At 39.7% G+C, this 21,063-nt stretch overlaps 3 protein-coding genes across 3 annotated transcripts in view; all 3 read right to left on the bottom strand.

The window, feature by feature from the left end:
• Positions 1-1,298: 1,298 nt before the first annotated feature.
• On the bottom strand, positions 1,299-8,308 carry LOC124703099 (fibronectin type 3 and ankyrin repeat domains 1 protein-like). Its single transcript, XM_047235306.1, has 10 exons — positions 8,135-8,308; positions 7,822-7,953; positions 7,514-7,653; positions 6,453-6,542; positions 6,152-6,274; positions 5,295-5,444; positions 3,938-4,024; positions 2,150-2,320; positions 1,969-2,048; positions 1,299-1,813 (listed from the first exon to the last, which is right to left on the bottom strand). The coding sequence occupies exons 1-10, from the start codon at positions 8,259-8,261 to the stop codon at positions 1,726-1,728; spliced, it is 1,188 nt and encodes a 395-aa protein (XP_047091262.1). The 5' UTR covers positions 8,262-8,308; the 3' UTR covers positions 1,299-1,725.
• A 2,531-nt stretch (positions 8,309-10,839) lies between these two features.
• On the bottom strand, positions 10,840-16,684 carry LOC124703100 (26S proteasome non-ATPase regulatory subunit 10-like). The gene is made up of 10 exons (XM_047235307.1): positions 16,563-16,684; positions 16,272-16,403; positions 15,670-15,806; positions 14,732-14,821; positions 14,449-14,571; positions 13,483-13,632; positions 12,494-12,580; positions 11,167-11,337; positions 10,965-11,044; positions 10,840-10,899 (listed from the first exon to the last, which is right to left on the bottom strand). Exons 1-10 carry the CDS (start codon positions 16,618-16,620, stop codon positions 10,851-10,853), a joined length of 1,077 nt encoding a protein of 358 aa, XP_047091263.1. The 5' UTR covers positions 16,621-16,684; the 3' UTR covers positions 10,840-10,850.
• A 2,725-nt stretch (positions 16,685-19,409) lies between these two features.
• LOC124696135 (receptor-interacting serine/threonine-protein kinase 4-like) overlaps positions 19,410-21,063 on the bottom strand; it is a 3,363-nt gene continuing 1,709 nt past the window's right edge. Inside the window, exon 5 of the mRNA XM_047228907.1 lies at positions 19,410-19,490. Coding sequence (XP_047084863.1) covers positions 19,410-19,490 — 81 coding nt within the window. The remainder of the gene's footprint in view (positions 19,491-21,063) is intronic.

Raw genomic sequence — 21,063 nt, forward strand, 5'->3', positions numbered from 1 at the left:
ATATCAAAACATGTACTTCTGTCGAGTTTGATTGCTAGCTGTAATGTGAGGAAAAATATGGCATATATAACTTAGTTGAGAAAAATGTGCAAGTAAAGACGGGCCTCGGTATTTTACTTGGTACTAGCTAAGCATACGCCGCGAAATAATAAAAACATATGTAATTTCCATTTTAAAATAAGTGACTTAACTTTATCTAGATATAAATGTATCTTAACGGAGTTTGTAGTTCTAGATCACGTGGTGACAATTTTTTCTTTTACATCTCGCTTCATGCAACTACTTCTCCATCCCTTCTAAATTCTAATGCATTTGTTGGAAAAAAAACTAACACATTCCCTATTTTTTCCAGTTAACATGAAATTAATATCCCTTGAGTACATTGACAAAAAATATCAACACTCAGTTTAATGGGAGAAAAAACAGAGGACGCTACACCACCATCACCAAGTGCACCTTAGCACAGATAAAGAAAAGATACCGAGTACATCTGGGGGTGACGTGACAACGCCTCTATGAAGGTGTCGCCGAGGAGTTTCTGCACGTCCCTCACTTACTCTTTGCCGCAAGGACAACACCTTCCAATCTGTCCACGTGATTGGTCTCAAGGAAACAATTTCAGTGGCCTACTGGTATCTATGGTGGGTTAGACGCTGCTAAACTCATAATAAGGATGTGTCGACCCTACATCAGTGTTAGATGTCAATCATCTCTATTACAGGTAATGACACGATGGAGCAGACCTGAACCTCATCACATCAAGCTCAATGTGGATGCCTCCATCCACGCTGATGGATGTGAGGGCGTAACTGGTGCGCTTCTACGAGACTATAAAGGTCGTTTTATAGCTGCAGCTACTAAATGTTTACCAAATATTGCTACCAACTATGGCGAATTGGCGATAGCAGTGAAAGAGGGATTAGAACTCTCTCTCTGGCAAAAGGTGATTCTTCAAAAGTGATTGATATGTGCAAAGGGGAACGAATCGCCTGCTATCATGGTTGATTGTGTAGACTTGGTGCCTTCCATAGGTACCATGTGGTTTTTAATCAGTGACCGAGGGAAGCAAATAAAGTTGCTCATGAGCTAGCTAAAGAGTGTTTTCAGATTCAAGTATCTTGTAATTGGGTCGATGAGCCCCCTAGTTCTTTGGTGAACCAACTTACAACCGATGTAACTAGTGATTAATAAAGCTTTTTGGTAAAACAATTTATAAACGATGTAACTATTTGTGGTGATTAATAAAGCTCGCATCAGAGTCTTGTTGTATCCCTAAAAAACAAGTCCAGATGGACAGCTTTTTAAGACAATTTTGGTAAATATTACTCCGTAGGAGTTTGGGCTAAACATTCCAAGGACTTCAACCATACATATACATTATAAGACCACATTACACGTATCAATTCCAGCAGAGATAGAAGAGGATATTTGGCTTCACAGAGGCCCAAAACAAAGAACAGAAGGTCCAAGTCAATCCGACAATCCACTTACTTCAGAAATTGGTCAATGGGAAAACTCTTTCGTGCCAACGAAGCCATCAAAGTACGAAACAGCATTTGCCCCGAAAATCCCAATCGCAGAATCACAGATTCACACGATTCAGTTGATGAGGATTAGCAAAAGGTCATCAAAGAACTAACATAACCTACTTGTCTCGTTCAAAGCCTGCAGCCACGCTCTACGGGGCAGTAAAACAGGGCACCTCCGTTTCTTCTGTCAGCAGTGCTAGTTTACAGTGCCTACTAGCTGGTGCTGATCCAGCAAATCTTTTCTGGTGCAACTGCCAGATGTCTTTAAGGATTCCAAGGCCTCTCTGCATATTTCAATTCGAGCTGTAAGTATGGTGACTATAGGCTGTTCTAGGAAAATGACCATGGTCAAGCAGTTGATTTTTTTTTTGAATTTTTGGTCAAGCAATTATCACTAGACGATAGACTTGAATGTAGCCAAAAGGGGCAAGTAGGATACCGTAACCCTTCTTCAATCTCTGCGTTCCATGGCTCCAATTTAACACCTTCAAGAAATGCACCACAAGCCTTTTCATAGTCCTGAAGACCAGTACGTAAATCAAAACATATTTGCTAAAAAAGAAGGGCAGAACTTGTGTTCCCGCAGAAACTATGGAACTGATCTAAGCATCCATTCCTACCTTCAGTAACATCAGAGCAGTTCCTTCACGATAGCAGGCCTTTGGCCAGCCAGGTCGCATCATCTTGCAAAGTTGAGCATCATTCAAGGCCTTCCTCGCATTACCAAAGCGAAGCCAACATAGGCTCCTATTTGAAAGCAAGGTCACATTACCAGGGTCAAGTCTCATTGCCTACAACAAGACAGAAGATTAACACAATGTTTTAGATTTGCCAGCATGAAGTGCTGGGTGAATCACTAAGCTATTTCAAACTTCATAAAATCTAGGAGTATGCAGTAAACAGAAGTCATCCATGACAATATTTATATTTACTTATATAAGCATGTCAGAGGATAACTGTTCATACAAGTCATAATCTGCTCTGGGTGCACAAAATATGAATCCATTGATAAATAGCTAACCAATACAGAGGTGCAAAAAAGACAACATCAGTGGATATTTGGAAAGACAAAATATAGTCACAAACTATATTAATTGTGTGAGTTCATTGGCAAAGCCTCTCGAAGAGTGAATTCACTTATGATTCTTATACTAGTCTTCCAACATTCTTAGAAACAGCCAGGAGCACCCAGCCTACCATTTACAGTTGAACAATCCAGGAGATACCTTAATTCACAGGTCATTGCATGCTGTGAGCAAGATAATCCTATTAACTGGATCCACCCTCGACTTGGCAAGATTATCTAGAACATGCATAAAGCTAACATAGGTTGTTCATTGATTGTGCATAATATAAAGTAGCGGAAATATTTTTGTACTTACACACTGTTAAGGAGTATTAGTATTGGTCTAGGTCTCTATGAGTCCATATTTTTCTAGGTTTACTATTATTGTGCCTCAAGTCTTTTGTACTACATATTGTGGCCTTTGGCCCCCCCGGTTATACAAGTTGCTGTTTGTGTAACACACCCATGCGTGTGGGTTTTTTCGTCACCGTACGTTTTGCTTTGAGATTCAAATAAAAGGAGTAGAGAGAGAGAGCTACTTTTCCATCTACCACGGTGAGCGGGAATCTTGAGGAATAAATCGACGGTGACGGAAACACTCACACCCATGCGTGTGTGTACTACAGATAAGAATCATTTCAAGGTCGCTTAGCCAATGGTGTTAACCTAAGTGCATACCAGGGTAACCAACAAAAGATGGCCAGACATCGGGGTATGTTGAGCAGAGGGGCTCCGACAAGAGAAGTGTAGATATTATTTAGACTAGTTTATCTTCTTCTTTGAAACAACTTACATGGGCATCCATTTATAAGGACTAGTTATACTGTCCCTGATGCAACTCCTACATTGACACAACTCACCTAAAAGAATCAACCTGGACAAAGATGCCTGATAAACCACTTGCACATATGAAATCTACTTACGAATTCAACAGACTCTATCTCTAAACCAACTCCAAAACCATTAATCTGTTATTCTTGGTGTCAGCTTCTTCCTGGATGGCTTACAGGCCAGCCACTGGTATTGGTCTCATCTTGCCCCTACAAGAATGTGCTGCTGCCTGAACTATGTTCACAACGATGAGTTGTATGCAATGGCAGTAACTCGCTCTGGCAGTAATCCAACTGCGTCGTCAATAACATAATTGCATTATAAGAGATAACAGAAATAGCAGCATAACAAAAAAAATCTTAGAGGCGCAACCTCTGTCCACGTCACAACATTACTACATCTGCAACACTCCACAAAGGAAAACAACAAACTGGACCAAAGGCATTATAGGTCCTTGTTCTGAACATCCAATATGTCCATAAACTTCAACAAACAAGAGGCAAAAACATACCTCGTCATAATTTTTTGTTGCAACAAGATAGTTCCCATTCTTGAACGCCTTGTGTGCTTTAGATTTAGCACTAGCAAGCATAGCTTCCTGAAACAATGGACAATCAAATAAAATAAAGATTTATATCACATGTAATCCCTTTCCCCACATGCTCAGTAGAAAGTACAGAATTAATAACTGAATGAAAACAGTAGTTCTAGCATCTACGAAGTGGCCATAGATATTAAAGTTCAATAAATATTTAACCTACTGTCTCTTGATAAAATAACAATAATGGGTCACTCTCAGCAGTTGACAGAATTGTTTGATTCTGTTTCATTTCCACACGTTTTTACTGGCATAGCAATCAACATCACTGCTAGAACCTGGTAATCTTGTTTGTTCCAGATTCACCCAATTTTGAAGTTCTAGGATTAATCAACATTACTGATTACCACACCTTGCATATGCTGCAAAGTCCACAACAACAATAAAGTCTTTAGTCCCAAGTAAAGGATAGCCCACCTCTAAAAGAACCACAGACCATGGATATGTTTGGTTTGTGCCCAAGTTTGCCCTACCAAAAGTTTGCCTAGCCAAAAATTTGGTTGAGGTTCGCTTGCCCATGGGTTGGCCAACATTGGCTAGAAAACGAACTAGAGTTGGCAAAAAGCATTGGCATATGAATAGGTTGGTAACCATCCAAACAAAGACCAATTTTTTTTGTCATTGCCAAAATATCGATAAGGTAGGGTCACAATCCAAGCGTGCCCCGTAATTTTATCATAAACACTATTGTTTTCTCTTGTCCAATTCATTGCACTATTTTCTGTTAATCCTTAAATGCTCATCCTGGCCCAGATTGGTTCAAAATCAATACTGGTTAATCCTGGTTAGGTTAATACTTACAAAAAATAAAAGAGTTCACAACACACAACTGTCATCTTCTACTACACATGGGCATGATAATAAACGGTGAAAGACTTAACATGAAGTGTGGCATAGAAAACTCAGGTGAGGGCTATTGAGCTGGCAAGTTCGACATAACAGATAAAGGTAAATATTTAAAATTGTTTCAACTAAACCTTATTGCTCCCAAATGAATTAGGGTGCAATACATGTGACATATTTTCACTTCACTAGCTCATAGCTAACAAAGTCATTGCAGGAAGATAACTGGCATACTTGGCATTCCCGATGAATCAACTTCTTAGCCAGTAACTGTGATTCATTATAGGAAAGTGAAATGTATGGCTTCAACCACTCTTTTCAAGTTACAATTATGAATTGCAGAAACCCCAAATTAGGGAAATCTCATGGATAGCAGGCACACTCCAACGATTGATATAAACAAATATGATAATGTTCTATAACATACCTTCGCTGGGGGCACTGATATTGCATGCCTAATAACTCCATCGACACTCCAGTCACGCACATTAGACAAACGTGAAGTGAATGGAAATAGAATTTCGACATCTTCACGCCTACCAGAAAGTGCAACAATTTCTATAGGAGTGAACCCATACTGCCAAAACAACAAGCAAGATTAATTTCACTTAATATTTGGAATATGACAAAGCAGGCAGATACAAGGTATCTAGACAAACATTGAGCAGACATGGTATAAACTTAAATACTAGAGATTAGGATAAATAAGTGGAGTGGTGTCTTCTAGTGTAGCAATGAGCACACAGAACATTGGCTTGCTGTCTAAGGTCAGTCAACCACCACTGAAGAACAAAACTGTTACTATACACAGTTATTACATGATAATACTATCCCAATAACTTCCGGGATGAAGCAGATAAGAACTAAATATCTCTGATATTTGCAATTTCAGATTCACTTTTTCTCAAAACTGTCTTCTACATATCCAACAATCCAACGAGGTAGTTTGCAGATTCAAAGTTAGTCAAAGTTGGAGCTCCAAGGTAAGTTGTTCCTATCTAGCAGATAGCTTAGAACCATCACATACTCAGACGTCTCTCCATATAGTCAAATGGAATAGGGTAATGGATTTAAAATGTAGCTTTGTTGTTTCAAGTAATAAACAACATTTATAATGTAGTGTACGAGGATAAATCTACACAGACCAAAAATACACAAAATAGATCAGCTAAATAAGCAAATTCATCAAGATATCTGTTTCGAAGTTTACATTTGAAGATGGAAAACCAACAAGAATATGCCATGTTACGTTATCCATGTAGAAGCAAGGACAAAAGAACTTACAGTGTTAGTAACATTAGCATCTGCACCAGCCAGAACCAAGCACTTAAGGATGTCAGTCAAGCCAGCAGTGGCCGCGATCATTAAGGGTGTCTCTTTACCAATACCATCCACATCAGCACCAGCCTAACAATATAAACAAGGGTCGTATACTTATATGCTTCATATGGACACACATACACATACAAATACCCATTGTTATAATAATTTCATGGAAGTTTCAGAAATTCAGTAAATGTAGCACTCTCTTTTCAAATTATCAAAGTAACCCGCAAGTTGACCTGTGAACAATGAGTTGACATACCTCAAGCAGGTGCTTAACACATTTCGTTGAGCGTGCGATAGTAGCAAGAACAAGAGCTGTATAATCAGTACCACTCAAAGCTATATTATGCTGTTGAGATATAAAGAAATTAGAAATCCCATATAACTACAGTCAACATAAAAATTAAATAAGGAAGGGAGGGGTGTAGATATAACAATGTTACTGTGAGTAAAAACTTTTGTCGAAAATAAGAAATAGCATATTTAACATACAGAAACATTGTCATGTAAACGCATTAGGCTCTTATGTCATATATAAAAAGGTGATGGATCTTTCGGACCCATATGGAAAATCCCTCACCAGTCACCACTCCCAAAAATGCATTGAAAGGAAAGAAGATCAAAAGCATGTGTTTCCAGCCCAGAAAAGTTAATGGAAATACAGAACAAAGCTAGAAATTAGCAGTAGTTGTGCATTAACGTTCAAGCGGTAACAAGAATACAGTAATGCTGCAAAGCAAGATCTTCAGCCTCAACTGACTATAGTGACACTGCATCTAGACATTGCTAAGCATGTTAAACTTCAACTTGTCAGAATATGTCATGCAAGGACAGTAGAAACTAAAAGCGCTATGTACAGACGTGCAGTTCATATAGTTAGATATGCATACGGTAGAAAAAAGAAGCATGTGCACAGTCAGGTCTCTGGACTCAACCTGGTGGATATTTAAATGTGCAATGAAATAAGAAAAAGTCGTCGATGAAAAGGAGATTATAAGTTGACTTGTAGATTGGAAAAATGATATTGGTTCGAAAGAAATAGCGACACATCGCTCACACTACCAAGACACAATATTACTGAGACTGGTTTGGAAACTGGAGCAGGTGAAGAATCGTACTCCACATGATTCAAGCTTACAGTTAAAATGGATAAAAACACATGTGTAACACGTAAATCCAACTTCATGAAGAGAAAACGCTCAAACAGGAGTTGCTGGATAGGGAAGCAATCGTATAAATAACTATTACTGTAGATGCTACTACTACTATGATAAATAGGAAGCCAGTTCATCAAAAAGAGAAGATGATGGTGATGCTTACATCTGCACCGTGGTCCAACAAAATCTTCACAATATCATCAAGCCCACTAGAAGCAGCAATATGTAGTGCTGTCCCACCAAGATTTATTGCATTAACGTGAGCTCCTTTCAAGAGTAAGAGCTTTACTATTTCATAGTTTCCTGGATACAAAATACAAGATACATCATGAATTGACTATAGATACTTTGTTGTAGCTCCTTGTTTTTGCGGCAATTTGTTATATAAACAATTCCATGTCTCACCAATATATGGGTCCTCGTGGAGTACACAAGAGAAGAAGAGCACTTAAGCCCAGAGATCGATCATACCTACTTTGGAGGCGAAATGGAGAAGAGTACGCCCTTCTGTGTCGAGCTTCCCTGTGTTAGCACCTCGATCAAGGAAATAACGCACCAACTCAACATTCTGACGGGCCATAGCAGCCTCAATAGCAGTTGCGCCTGCAGGGGTACCAACGGGGAGAAGGGGAGAAACTTAATTAGCACAAATCCAGCACATCAGACGAAACAGCTAACTCGGTCAGACAAGACAACCTACCACTCCAGTGTACAACTTCTACTCATGGAACTAAGTAACTTCTACTTATAAGGAAGGAAAGGAGAAGGATTGAAGGTGACGCACCGAAGGGGCTCTCGACATCAACGTCCAACCCGAGGTCCTCGAGCAGGTAGCGGCACACGGGCAGGCTCCCGCCGAGGGCGGCGAGGTGAATGAGGCGCATGCCGGAGCCGTCCATGACCGAGCCCATCTTCTCAGCGAGGCGGCGGCCTTCCGCGCCCCTGCCCAGCGCCCTCGCCGCCTCTGAAACGAAACGGATCGGCTCCTGCATCAGCACGGAAACACCAGAGAAATCGAAATGAAGAAGAGGAGAAGGACGGCGCGCGTACGCTTGACTCGGCGGAGGTCGCCGCTGAAGGCCGCCATGAGGAAGGCCTGGTCCAAGGTAGGGTTGGAGGAGGAAGGGCTGGGTTCGCCGAAACCCGGAGGGATGTCGTTGAAGCGGTGGAGGTCGAAGGCCTGGGGAGGGTGGAGAGGCGGCTGCGGCGCCATGGCGACGGGGTTGGAGGTCGGTAGGGTTTAAGCCGGGGGTTGGATGGGGAACGAGGCCGGGGAGGCCGGGGAAGACGACGGTGGAAATGGAAGCCGAGCGGGCAGCGAATTTACTGTAGAGTATTTTATTTTCTTGGGATGGGAGCATGAATCTTTTTCTTCGAAAAGTGTATTTGGCACACAAGCACTAGTGCTCCTAATTTTCAAAAATTATTATTATTTGATTCTAAAGAAGTTAAAATTGAATATTCACATACATATAAACATTTCGAAGATATGGTAGAAATTTTGGAGAATAATATGTTGTATTTTGAGCTATATAAAAAAGATAAATTTCTAACAAATATTTGCCCTATAACCAAGCCACAAATTTGTTTTTTTAGCTCAAAATACAGTGCAATTTCTACCTAAACTTTGCACGAATATTCAGGACATGTGTATGTATTCATGGAATAAATGTAATGATTTTTTGAAACACAGATGTACAATTTTTTAAAAACTAAGAGCACTCATGCTCATGTGCACCAAATTTGTTTCCATTTTTCTTTCGTTGTAAGCTTGAGGGTGTCTTAAAATACAGGATTGCAATGTCACGTGAGTGTGGCAATTTGTAGCTCGAGCTAGATGGCACCTGTTTTTTCAAAAATTTAGAAATAGCATTTCATAGTTTCAAAAGAAAAGCAATACGAAAGACTGAGTATTTTGGGTTGTGCAAAATTCACGGATCCGTGGATTTGAAAAGTACAGATTTTGAAACCTCTAAAATTTATCAGAATTCGTCATTTTTATGTAGCCTCGAATATAATGTACTTCATCATGAGATTTTGCACTGTGGTAGAGTACATCATTACCTACATCGAGCATTTTTTCAGAATTTCTTGAAACTTAATGTTGAATTCAAATTTTGTAAAAAAAAGGGGGGGAGCCATGTAGCTCAGGCTACATTTGGAGTTTCCGATCCATTGTGTTTCTATAAAATTTAATTGGCATAAAAATGTGTTTGATTCAATAACATGAAAAACAAAGGATTCCTACAATGAGGACTAAGGTTTCCTTTAAAATGTAGTGCGATACATTTCGCAGAATACGTGATTCAATCCTACAAATCAAACAACCACCGTAGTAAAAAGAAATTCTAAAGATTTACATCTATATTATTTTAAATAAGATTCCTTCGAATCGTTGCTCTCCTCGCGAAGGTGGTTTCCACCGTTGCGCTCCTCACGACGAGATCATGAAAATTAGATTCATAGATTTCGAGAAACTTTTATTTGATTTCGAAACTATTGCGGTTGTAATTGAATTGTACTCTGTTTTTATTGAGCTATACTTCAGATTTTAGTGTGCTTTTGTATTCCAGTTTCTATGTTTTTATTACTTTTATTTTACTACATCGTGCTTATACTTTGGTTAATGTATTTTGTGCTTCCGTTTTAGCATACTTTGTACTTCGCCTTAGTATGTTTGTACTTGAAATACACTTGCACTTGCACTTTGTACTTCGATTAGTTTTCAAGAACAGGCAACCAATGGTTGCTTGCTTTTCCATTAAGATCCAGAAAAAGAGGGTTTTACAAAGCTTCTTACATGCAGCTAAGCTGCCCGCTACAGCAGCACCTAAAACTACTCCTCATGCCTGCTCGCTATCTGTTTTGCTACATCCTAGAGTAATTAGCATAGTAATTAGAACTGAAATAGGCAGGGGATAGAATTTCTTTCATCCGATTAGTTCATGCCTTCATCTCTGGTAAATCAGTGCAGCCAACACCAAAAACACGACTTACATTGGGTCTCACACAGCTTAACAAATAACTTTGCCAAAATGGATAATAAGCTCACTTCAGAAGTTCAGATGCTGTAAAGAAAATACAGTCACCTATCAAGGAACCACAAAGAAAGTTCTGTATACAAAAAAATTCCCCCCATTACCGAAGCGAAGCCAGCATTCCAGTGAGGCGAGGTGCTTAGTAGTTTCCAGGATCCAGCTGATGTTCAATAGCATAGGGCATCTACCAATTAACCTAACCTACTTGTCTCGTCACACTAACAGTGCACCTCCCTTTCTTCTGTGAGTAGTGCTAGTTTACGGCATCAACTAGCCGGCGCTGATCCAGCATATCTTTTCCAGTGATACCGCCAGTTATCTTCAAGGATGCCAAGGCCTCCCTACACATTTCAGTTTGAACTGTGAATATCATGTCTATAGGCTGCTCTAAGGGAAAGATCATTGCAAGAAGGAATTTGCTTAATTTCATCGAGATTATCATTTGTTCTTCCAAAATTTGATTTAGGCCTTCTGCCTTCCTTTGAGTACAATGAGCAGAGCTCCTGACGGCCTTTCGAAAAAAGATTATCACTATACACTAGACTTGAATGTAGCCAAAAGAGACAAGTAGGATACCTTAACCCTTCTTCAATCTCTGTGTTCCCTGCCTCCAATTTAACACCTTCAAGAAATGCACCACATGCCTTTTCATAGTCCTGAAGACAAAGAGCTTGCACGTACATAAAGAATGGATTTGCCACAGAAAATGCAGAACTTGTGTACATCAAAACGGTTTTCCCACTGAAAATATAGAGCTGATCTAAACAACTTATCGCACCTTCAGTAACATCAGAGCACTTCCTTCACGGTAGCAGGCCTTTGCCCAGCCAGGTCGCATCCTCCTGCAAGCTTGAGCATCCTCCAAGGCCTCCTTCCCATAACCGAAGCGAAGCCAGCATAGGCTCCTATTTGAGAGCAAGGTTGCATCACCAGGGTTGAGTTTCATTGCCTACAACACAGATGAAGCATCAAGCATCTACAATGTTTTAGATTTGCCAGCAAGGATGGCTGTGCTGGGTGAATCACTAAAACACTAATTAAATGTTTGCAGCAAAGATAAGTCATCAATGTCATGATTTACTTGCATAACCATGCCATAATCTGCACTGGATGTACAAAATATGAATCTGTTGACAAATACAGCTCAAACAAATAAAAACTAATACAGAGGAACAAAATGAGAAGATAAAATAAATGGCAATTCGAAAAGAAAAAGAGAGTGCATAAGTGTAGTGCGCATGTTCATTGGCAAAGCCTCTCGAAGTGTGAACCTCCTTATGATCTTATACAGGTTTTCCAGCATTAAACAAGGCATGTAAGCAAGATATTCCAATTAGCTGGAGCTGGATCCAGCCCTGGACTTGAGAAGATTGTTTTGAGAACACGCATAGACTAGTATAAGTTCATTGCCTTTTTCTTAATATAACAACGTGCAAGAAAGACCATTTATGGTAGCCTCGCTAATGATGTGAACCTAAGTACCTATGAGCATAACTAATTACAGAAGATAGCCAGACAGCATGGCTTGAAAGAATTAGGGTTTGTGGAGCATCGGGATGCACATAAATTCCAATGAAAGAAGTTTAGACGATTTTTACACGAAGACTAGTGTATCTTCTTCCTTCTTTGAAACCACACACATGAGCATCCATTTATAAGGACTACTTAAGACTACTACTAAGGATGCCTGGTAGACTACTTGCACATATCAAATCTATTTCCAAATCGACTTTGTCAAGTAATGGTCTCATCCTGTACATGTATGTGGGGATATTTTATGATTTGCCACACTTTTCTCTGAAGTGTCTATTATTTGCCACATGATGAGTTGCATGCAATGGTATGACAAATTCTGGCACTGATCCAACTTGCATCATCAACAAAAAATTGCATTGTAAGAGATAACAGGAAGGGCTTAGAGGAGCAACCTCTATCTAGTTCACAGCACTATCACACCTGCAAAGCGAGCAGAGAGCATAATTTCCATCGCACATGCTGTTCCATGAAGGGAACATAAAAACAATACTACAATGCACCATAGTCATTAAACTTGTTCTGAGTGGTCAATAAGTCCATAAACTATAATAAGCAAGATGCAAATATACCTCATCATAAATTTTCACTGCAACAAGATAATTCCCACTCTTGAACGCCTGGTGTGCTTTGGATTTTGCACTAGCAAGCATAGTTTTCTGAAACGTTGAGACCAATGAAACGAAATAAAGATTCAGTATCACACGTAAACAATTATAATTAATATCTCTCTGACTCAACCCAATAGTTCTGCCATTTACGAAGTGGCCATGAATATTCAATCAAATATTAACCTCATGTCTCCCGATAAATTAAAATTAAAGGTCAATGTCAACAGTTAAAGAATTGTTCGATTAGATTCATTTCCACTGTTTCTACTAGCCTAACAATCAATTTCACTGATAGAACTGGGTAGCTTGTTTTGTTTACACTCACATATTTTTGAAGTTCTACTAATCAACATTACTGATTGCCGCATCTTCCATCTGCTATGGAATCCACAATAAAAAAAATAAAGATGTAGTCCCAAGCAGGTTGGGATAAGCTACCGCTGAAGAAACCCACAGCCAATCCATTGTAAGGAGTACATTATTTTACCTAAATTCTTAAATGCTCATCTCACCCTAACTTCGTTCAAAATCAGAAATGGGGTTAATCGTGCTTATGTTGATACTTACAACAATTTAAAAAACTCAGAACACATAACTATCACCGTCCAAAACACACAGGCATGGCAACAGACCACGTTCCATGCTGTATGTGACTGAATTAATATGCGATGTACCATCAAATGGTCACGTGATAAGGATTATCGAGTTGACCAGTTTAACAGAACAGATGAAGATAATATTTAAATTCTTTCAACCAACTCGTTTTGCTCCCAAATGAGTTAGCATGCAGTAGATGTGACCCATATTTTCTTCACTGGATCATAGCAAACAGTACCATTCAGCAAGACTGCTGGCATACTTTGAATTGCACAAAACTTAGAAAATTTGTCACAGAGGCATGCACACTCAAACCATTAATATAAATATGATAATGATGTTTTATAAAATACCTTTGCTGGGCGCACTGATTTTACATGACGAATGACTCCATCAACACTCCAGTCACGCACATTACGAAGACGAGTAGAGACCGGAAAAAGAATTTCAACATGTTCACGCCGACCAGAACGTGCAACAATTTCTAGAGGAGTGCGTCCATACTGCCAAGACAACAAACAAGATTAACTTCACTTAGTATTCGACAAAAGAAAATGATAAAGCAGGAGCAAGCAAGGTATCTAGAGAAACATTAGGCAGACATGGTATAAACCTTATATTCTGTTAAGAAATAAACTTTAATACTCCCTCTGTCCCACCAGCTCCAGTATATTCTTCTAAACTTAAATACTTTACAGGAGCATGCAACATATAGGAAGGCGGGAGCATATTCTTCTAGTGTAGCAGTGAGCACACAGAACATGTGACCTGCTGCCGAAGATCAGGCAACCACCACTCAAGTATACGAAATCATCACATTACAACACTATCACAACAATTTGCAGGATGAATCAGATCTGAAGTAACTCTTGCTGGTATTTGCAATCTCAGCTTCGTTTTTTTTTCTCAAAACTGTTAAGACAACTTCTATAATTTCATCTAACAATCCAAAGTTCTTGGCAAAATCAGAATTGGTCAAAGGGTGAACTCCAAAGTAGATATCCTAGAGTCATCAGTTCATCCCCTCCAAATAACAAAATAAAATAGGGTGTTGAATTAAAATGTAGCTTCTCTGTTTCATGTAAGAAACAACATATTTAATGTAGGGTAAATCAAAATGGACCAAGCATAGACAAAATAGACCTGCGAAATAAGCAAATTATCTTCATGATGTTTGTTTTGAAGTACACAACTTGAAGATGGAAAAAGAATAAGATATTTAGCATAATCAGCTAAATGAACTGTATACTAGGGTATGTCCTGTCAGCTGTGCACGAGAGCATCCATGTATGTAGCAGCAAGGTAAGAAAAAGGCTTACAGTGTCAGTAACATTAGCATCTGCACCAGCCAGAACTAAGCACTTAAGGATGTCAGTTGAACCATCTATGGCAGCGATGATTAAGGGTGTATCTTTACCAATACCATCCACATCAGCACCAGCCTAACAATGAGAAGCTTGGGTTATATGCTTCAGAAGAACAAACATATACATTTCAATTCGTCATTGGCATAATCATTTTAGGATAGTTACGGCAGTAACGTAAATCTCCCTTTTCACATTAGCACAGTAACCTGGAAGTTGATGTGTGAAGATTACATACCTCAAGCAGAAGTTTCACACATTTCAGCGAGCACGCGACAGTAGCAAGAACAAGAGCTGTATGATCAGTACCACTCAAAGCTAGCTTATGCTGTTGAGAGATGAAAAAATTAGGAGTCCCATATAACCACAGCCAAACTTAAAGAAGGAAGGGAGGGGTAAATAATTACTACAATAGAATAGATAGTATATATATATAACCAAGTCATTGTGAGTAAAATATTTTGTCAAACAAAAGAAATAAAATAAGTAACATACATGAACATTGCGAAAAGTAAACGAATAAGACTTTCATGTTATGAAATGGTGATAATCCTTCTCATCAGTCTGGGATCACTCCCAAAAATGCATGTCAAAGAAAGGAAGATCAAAAGAGTAAGTTTCCACTTTCCAGCCCAGCAAAGTCAATGGCCAGACAAAAGCTAGAGCTAACAGTCATTGTACATTCCGGTCAAGCATGTTAAACTTGAAGTTGTCAGAGACTCAGAGTATGTTATGCAATGAGAAACTAAAAGCACTAGAAAAAGTGCATGTACGCTCAGGTCTCTGAACTCCACCTGCTCACTGATGGAACATGTGCAATGAAACAAGAAAGCTCAGCACTGAAAACGAGACTACAGGTCAGTCTGTAGATTAGGGAAAATGGGATTGGCTTGAAAAAAGAGCAACAAGATTGCACATGTTACATGACACATATTACTGAGACTGCGGTTTGAAATGGAGCAGGTGAAGAGTTGTACTCCAGCTGATTTCAGGTTATAAGTTGGAAGTTAGAAAGAATGAAAAACTCATGTGCAACGCACAAAGCCAGTGACATGAAACATAAATAGGAAATAGCTGCTGGATAGAGAAACAATGAAATAACTAAATTTTTTTTTTTTGAGGAATTCAAAATAGCAAGCCAGTTCATAAAAAGTAAAAGACACGAGTAGCCCTTACATCTGCATGGTGGTCCAACAAAACCTTCATAATATCATCCTGGCCATGGATAGCAGCAAGATGCAGTGCTGTCCCACCATGATTTAGTGAATTGGGGTTAGCGCCTTTGGAGAGTAAGAGGTCTACCATTTCAACTCCTGGGTACAAGATAGTACGAAATATATATGAGTCTACAATAAATACTTTGCTGTAACTCCTTTGCTGCAAACTAGAAGAGCGCATATCCAATCCAGCCCAGGAAATACAGAGTCAAGCCTAATTATGGGTTGGAATTGATGGAGCAAGCCGAATTCGGACACAAGGGCATGTTTAGACTTCTGGGACTTGGCCAAACTATATTAACAACGGCAGGGAAAATGAAAGCCCTGCAAGTAATTATCTTGCATAATATGCTGTCTATAGGGGAAAAAGGAAGAACTTTCACCAGCAAGCGCATTACTCCCTTCAGATATTTGCCATTGTAAAGACTATCCAATCAGAAATTTGTACTACTCAGTGTCGCACTGTTATTTAATGGGTCCTCACACAGACGCACGCAGTACACATGCAGAAGAACACTTGGGAAAGGTGAGTTATGTGCAGTAGATACAGATCGATACTACCTTTCCCGGTGGCTAAATGGAGAGGGGTGTACCCATCATCGTTGAGCTTTTCTTTATCAGCGCCCTGATCAAGAAAGTAACGCACCAATTCCATATTCCCACGGGCAACAGCAACGGTGAAAGGTGTTTCGCCTGTCAGGGACAAGGAAGCAGAGAAGCTTAGCACAGATTCAGCCCATCCAAGGAAGAATGAACGGGAGATACTCTCTAATCAACGAGCCGCAGCTAGGATGATTCGGTGCGGGATTACGGGAAGGAAAAAAGGAGAGGGCTTGAAGGCGGGCGACGCACCCATGAGGCCTACGTCATCGACATCCATCCGGAGGTCCTCGACGAGGTAGCGGCACATGGGCAGGCTGCCGCCGAGGACGGCGGAGTGCAGCAAGCCGTTGCCGAAGCCGTCCCTGACCGCCCCCAGCTTGTCGGCGAGGCGACGGCCCTCCGCCCCTCTGCCCACCGCCCTCACCGCCCCTGAAGCGTAAGTAAAACGCATCGGCACCAAAATTCAGCACGGAAATAGGAAAATGGGGGAAATGATGGCCGCCGGCGTAGAGGGGTTGCGCGCGTACTCTTGACGAGGCGGAGGTCGCCGTCGTAGACTGCCTTGATGAAGCACTCGTCCAAGGCGGGGTTGGAGGAGAATCTGGTGGGTTCGTAGGGAGGGAGGGTGCCGTCGCGCTCGAAGGCCGCGAGAGGGGAGAGATGCGGCTGCCACGCCATGGCGAAGGGGTCGGTGGTGGGTAGGGTTTAAGCAAGCCAGGGGTTGGAGATGGGGAGTGGAGTGGAGTGGAGGCCGGGGAAGACGACGCGTGCGAGGACAAGATGGAAATGGAAGCAGAGCAGCGTCGAATTTCCTGTATATGAGTACAGTATTTTATTTTCTTGGGGATAAAAAAACATGTTGACCAGTGTAGATTTTTTTTCGAGACACATACGCCCACCTCTACCAAGGTACATATCCACACCCTACCTCTATGAGCACCTTTAAGAGATCGAGTCCAACAAATTAATTCAGCGGGTCTTGAAATTAGCGAAGTTACCACGGGCATCTTGCTGTCAACGGGAACATCCTCCCCTGAAAAATATTTCTTCTTTTTAAAGAGACACCAAAGTATTAAATCTGAGATTTAAACTTCAATATGCTGCCTTTCTAACCATCCAAACATATATTGGTTCTCGACCAGTGTAGAAACTTGCGAGAGCGTCATTTTTTGTCGACAAGGCTAATTATTAATTTTGTGCACTGATATGTCTTAATCATATTTATTCCAGTTTTTCTACAATTCACCCAATTTAGACATGGATACATGCTCGGATGCGACTCCAACCTTTTCTTTTCTGGTTATGTTGGTGATATTGAAGTTTATGTAGCATCCTTTTAGGAAAAATCCAGTGATACTAATTTCCTTACATAAACGGATTTGCTAGAATTGAGACACCTGATTTTGTTGTCTAGCCATGGATTTACCTCGTCATCTGTGCTGATATGACAGTTGCAAGTGAGTTGAAATTGAAACTGAAATTTTCCTAGTTGGTTGTCCCTGGGTTTTCCCTAGTAGCATGTAGAACGCACCTTAGATTTTTTTTTTGTTGCATGTGAGTTGCAAGGAAGATTTCTAGTTACATTGGGTTTGGTTGTAACTGAGAAAAATATATCAACACCCCTGGAATTTGTTTTAAGATTCTAGCTGACTTAAGAGTTACACATAAGTTGAAACTACTACTCCATCCACAAATAAGTGGGCATGCGGGGTTTCCAAGACAGATTATCAAGTGAAGAGAAAATTATATTGGGAAGCAAATCAATATATCTCTTCTCTTTAATTCTTTTACCTTCATTGTGCTAAGCGCATGTACAAAATCAAGATAACATGTGATAAATATTATTGGATTTGATTTTCCGTGAGATGGGAGAGAAGCAATTTTTGCTACTTTAAAGTGATTGGGAAGGTAAAAATACACTTTTGTATGAACAAAATTTGAGGCTAAACGATCTACTTATTTGACGACGGCGGGAGTAGGTTGTAACCAAGACTTCATACTCCATAGAACTATCCTATAATATAAAAATTTGTCGTTGCCTCCGAATAAATTGACATGGACTTGGACTGATAATTTAGCAAAAAACTGAGTATTCTCCAAAACAAGCCACTGCTAACACACCTTGTCTTCATACAGAAATATCGGCCTAGCTTCCGACCTTCCGTACATTCAGTCTAGCCTCTGGAGTTTGTTTCTCCACATCCCAGTCAAAGGACAAGATGCACGTTTAGGACGAAACCGGCTAAGTAAGATTTAACATTGATATAGGAATCTAGTACTGACGAACATCACAACTGTTAAAGGGATAAAAATCTGAAAAATTATGCTATGCTAAGGATATACACGGCACCAATCTTCGCGACGGCAAGGATGTCTATACTGGCCATGCTACAGATTCTTTTACCTAATTTAGAGTTATTTCAAAACACAAGTAATGTCCTTAGAAAGATTGACAGGACCAACCATCTTGGCCGTGCCAACAATGTGCCCTGCCACTAACCTGATTTACTCAGATCAAATAACTGAACTGCAATCAATCACAAACAATATCTGGAAAAGGAGCTAGAATACGCCAAAGTACTCCAGCTGCTCTTAGTATTCTGTCAGCATCCTGTTTCCCTCCTTTTCACTTCAGGCGTGCTCCACACCTGAGTTCTCTTCTGGTCGAGCATCAGCAAGCTAATCATCACATGTGAGAGTATTAGGCATACAAACAAATGAAAGCATATGAGAGAACTTATCTCCTGAGGTACTTGATGTGTTTGGAAAAAATTAAAGAGTACCAAAACTGCTGAAGGTTTAAATACTACGTGCACAAAAACAAGTTAAATCTGAACATAAACTTCTCTCAGATATATGTTACAAAATGTACAACAAAACAAAGTTATGTAAGTGAGCACCTAGTATGCAACTATAATGTCAGAATATTGTTTGCATGCAATCAACTGGACCAGTTAACAAAACATGTTGAAAATATATTCAACCAAACAATATAGAATTAGATTTGCCATCGAGGTAAGAGAACTCAATACTTGTTTTCATAATTTTTATCTGTCTGTAACTTGTAAATCTGATTCAAAAAAGAAATAAAACTCATCAGATGTTGTACCGATAGTGAGAGAACCAAAATTGATATTCTCCATTCTGGTCCTTAGCTTCAATAGGCGTCCACATCCCCTGTATCACAGCATGAAAGAAGTTAGAAAAATGGTGAGCTATACTTACATAAGAACTGTGAAAGCCTAATCCAATCAAGGAAAAAATACGAATAGGAATGTAAACAAAAAGGTGCACCATGTAAAGGTTTCTGGTCCATTGACATCTAAAAATGATCAGTTGGATAATCTATGTTATTTTTCAAAACCAAATACACGTCGTTGAGCTTTTAAGATTTGATTGTATAGAATCTGCCCCACAACCATAATGCTTTTAGACTCACTCCTTCAGGCAACAACTCCGCTATCCCCCATTGACATTGCTCATGCTAGGAACAAGTACTCGGTATGCAATTTGCTTTCATAAGTAAACAATGTATATATAGTAGAACAGCTAGTTCACCCTGAATGGTACTGCATCAGAATGAACCAACAGGCAAACTCAGTCATATAAGTGAAGTCATATGTGTAGTGTAAGCATCAGTCAGTAAATCAGTTTATTAATAATGCTTTTGCTTAGCATGCAACTAACAGTTGGATAAGGAATGTAGCTAAAGTTGTGGCAGGGAAAATTATGAATACTGAATAAAATGGCAACGATGATCTCGTAGCTATTAATTGTCTTCATTACGTTGTTCTTGTGTTTCTTGTTGTGTCCCATCCCTTGAAGGCAGTGAATGTACTTGTTCATCCTGCTGATCCACTATGATCAATGAAGTACATGTTGCTTTTGTACATACGAATCGAAGTCAGAATCAACATGTGGGAAGAAGTTGAAGAGATATCTATCCTCATGGGTGAACAATAAAATGACAATGTATGAAAATACAGGTTGAGGGTGAAAGAAGTAACGGAACTCCATAGGCAAAACTATGCAGGCTACCACCAAGCTGATGCCTTATGCATTTTTGTTGGCTGGATATTTCTACGAAGCATACTGATACTGCATATGTTTGGTGCAGTAACTTGAAAATATGCAGACCACGCTGAGCAAATAACTAAGTGACACAACATATGATGTAATATAAGAGGCTACAATTGTGAAACTGACATCAATGTGCATGTAGAAACATTGGCTAATCATCTTTACCATTGCTTGAATTTGGTAACTGATGCCGTCTCTCGGCTACTCTTACCTATGACCTTCGGTCCCATTTTTGTAGAACTTGTGGTTGTTCTTTTAGATAATGTTGTTTGCTAAGTTATAGACACCGGAGATGCAAAATCAGTATGTGGAGCTCTCATATTTGCAGAGAAAATAAATATGATAGTCAAGCTTCTATCCTTACTATGCGAATTTATAAGCGATTGATATGCACATGTATGTAGCTTCTATGCTTATTATGCGAAATTATAAACAGAGATTGATATGCCAAGATGTGTAACTCATGTACTCAAACCTGATCACTGTCCTTTGGCCACCATAATGATACTAGATTATCTGATTTCTGAATCCCTCTGGTAGAGGAAGAATAGAATACAAGTAGGAGGCTTCTTCAGGGCAATGACTTCTGCTTAGTTCTCATAGTGATTTTGAACTGTGTGAATATACTCTGTAACTTGTTTGTAGTTTCCACATGGTCAAGACAAGGTAA

This window comes from Lolium rigidum, chromosome 3 (assembly GCF_022539505.1).
Source record: "Lolium rigidum isolate FL_2022 chromosome 3, APGP_CSIRO_Lrig_0.1, whole genome shotgun sequence".
Classification (NCBI taxonomy): Eukaryota; Viridiplantae; Streptophyta; class Magnoliopsida; order Poales; family Poaceae; genus Lolium; species Lolium rigidum.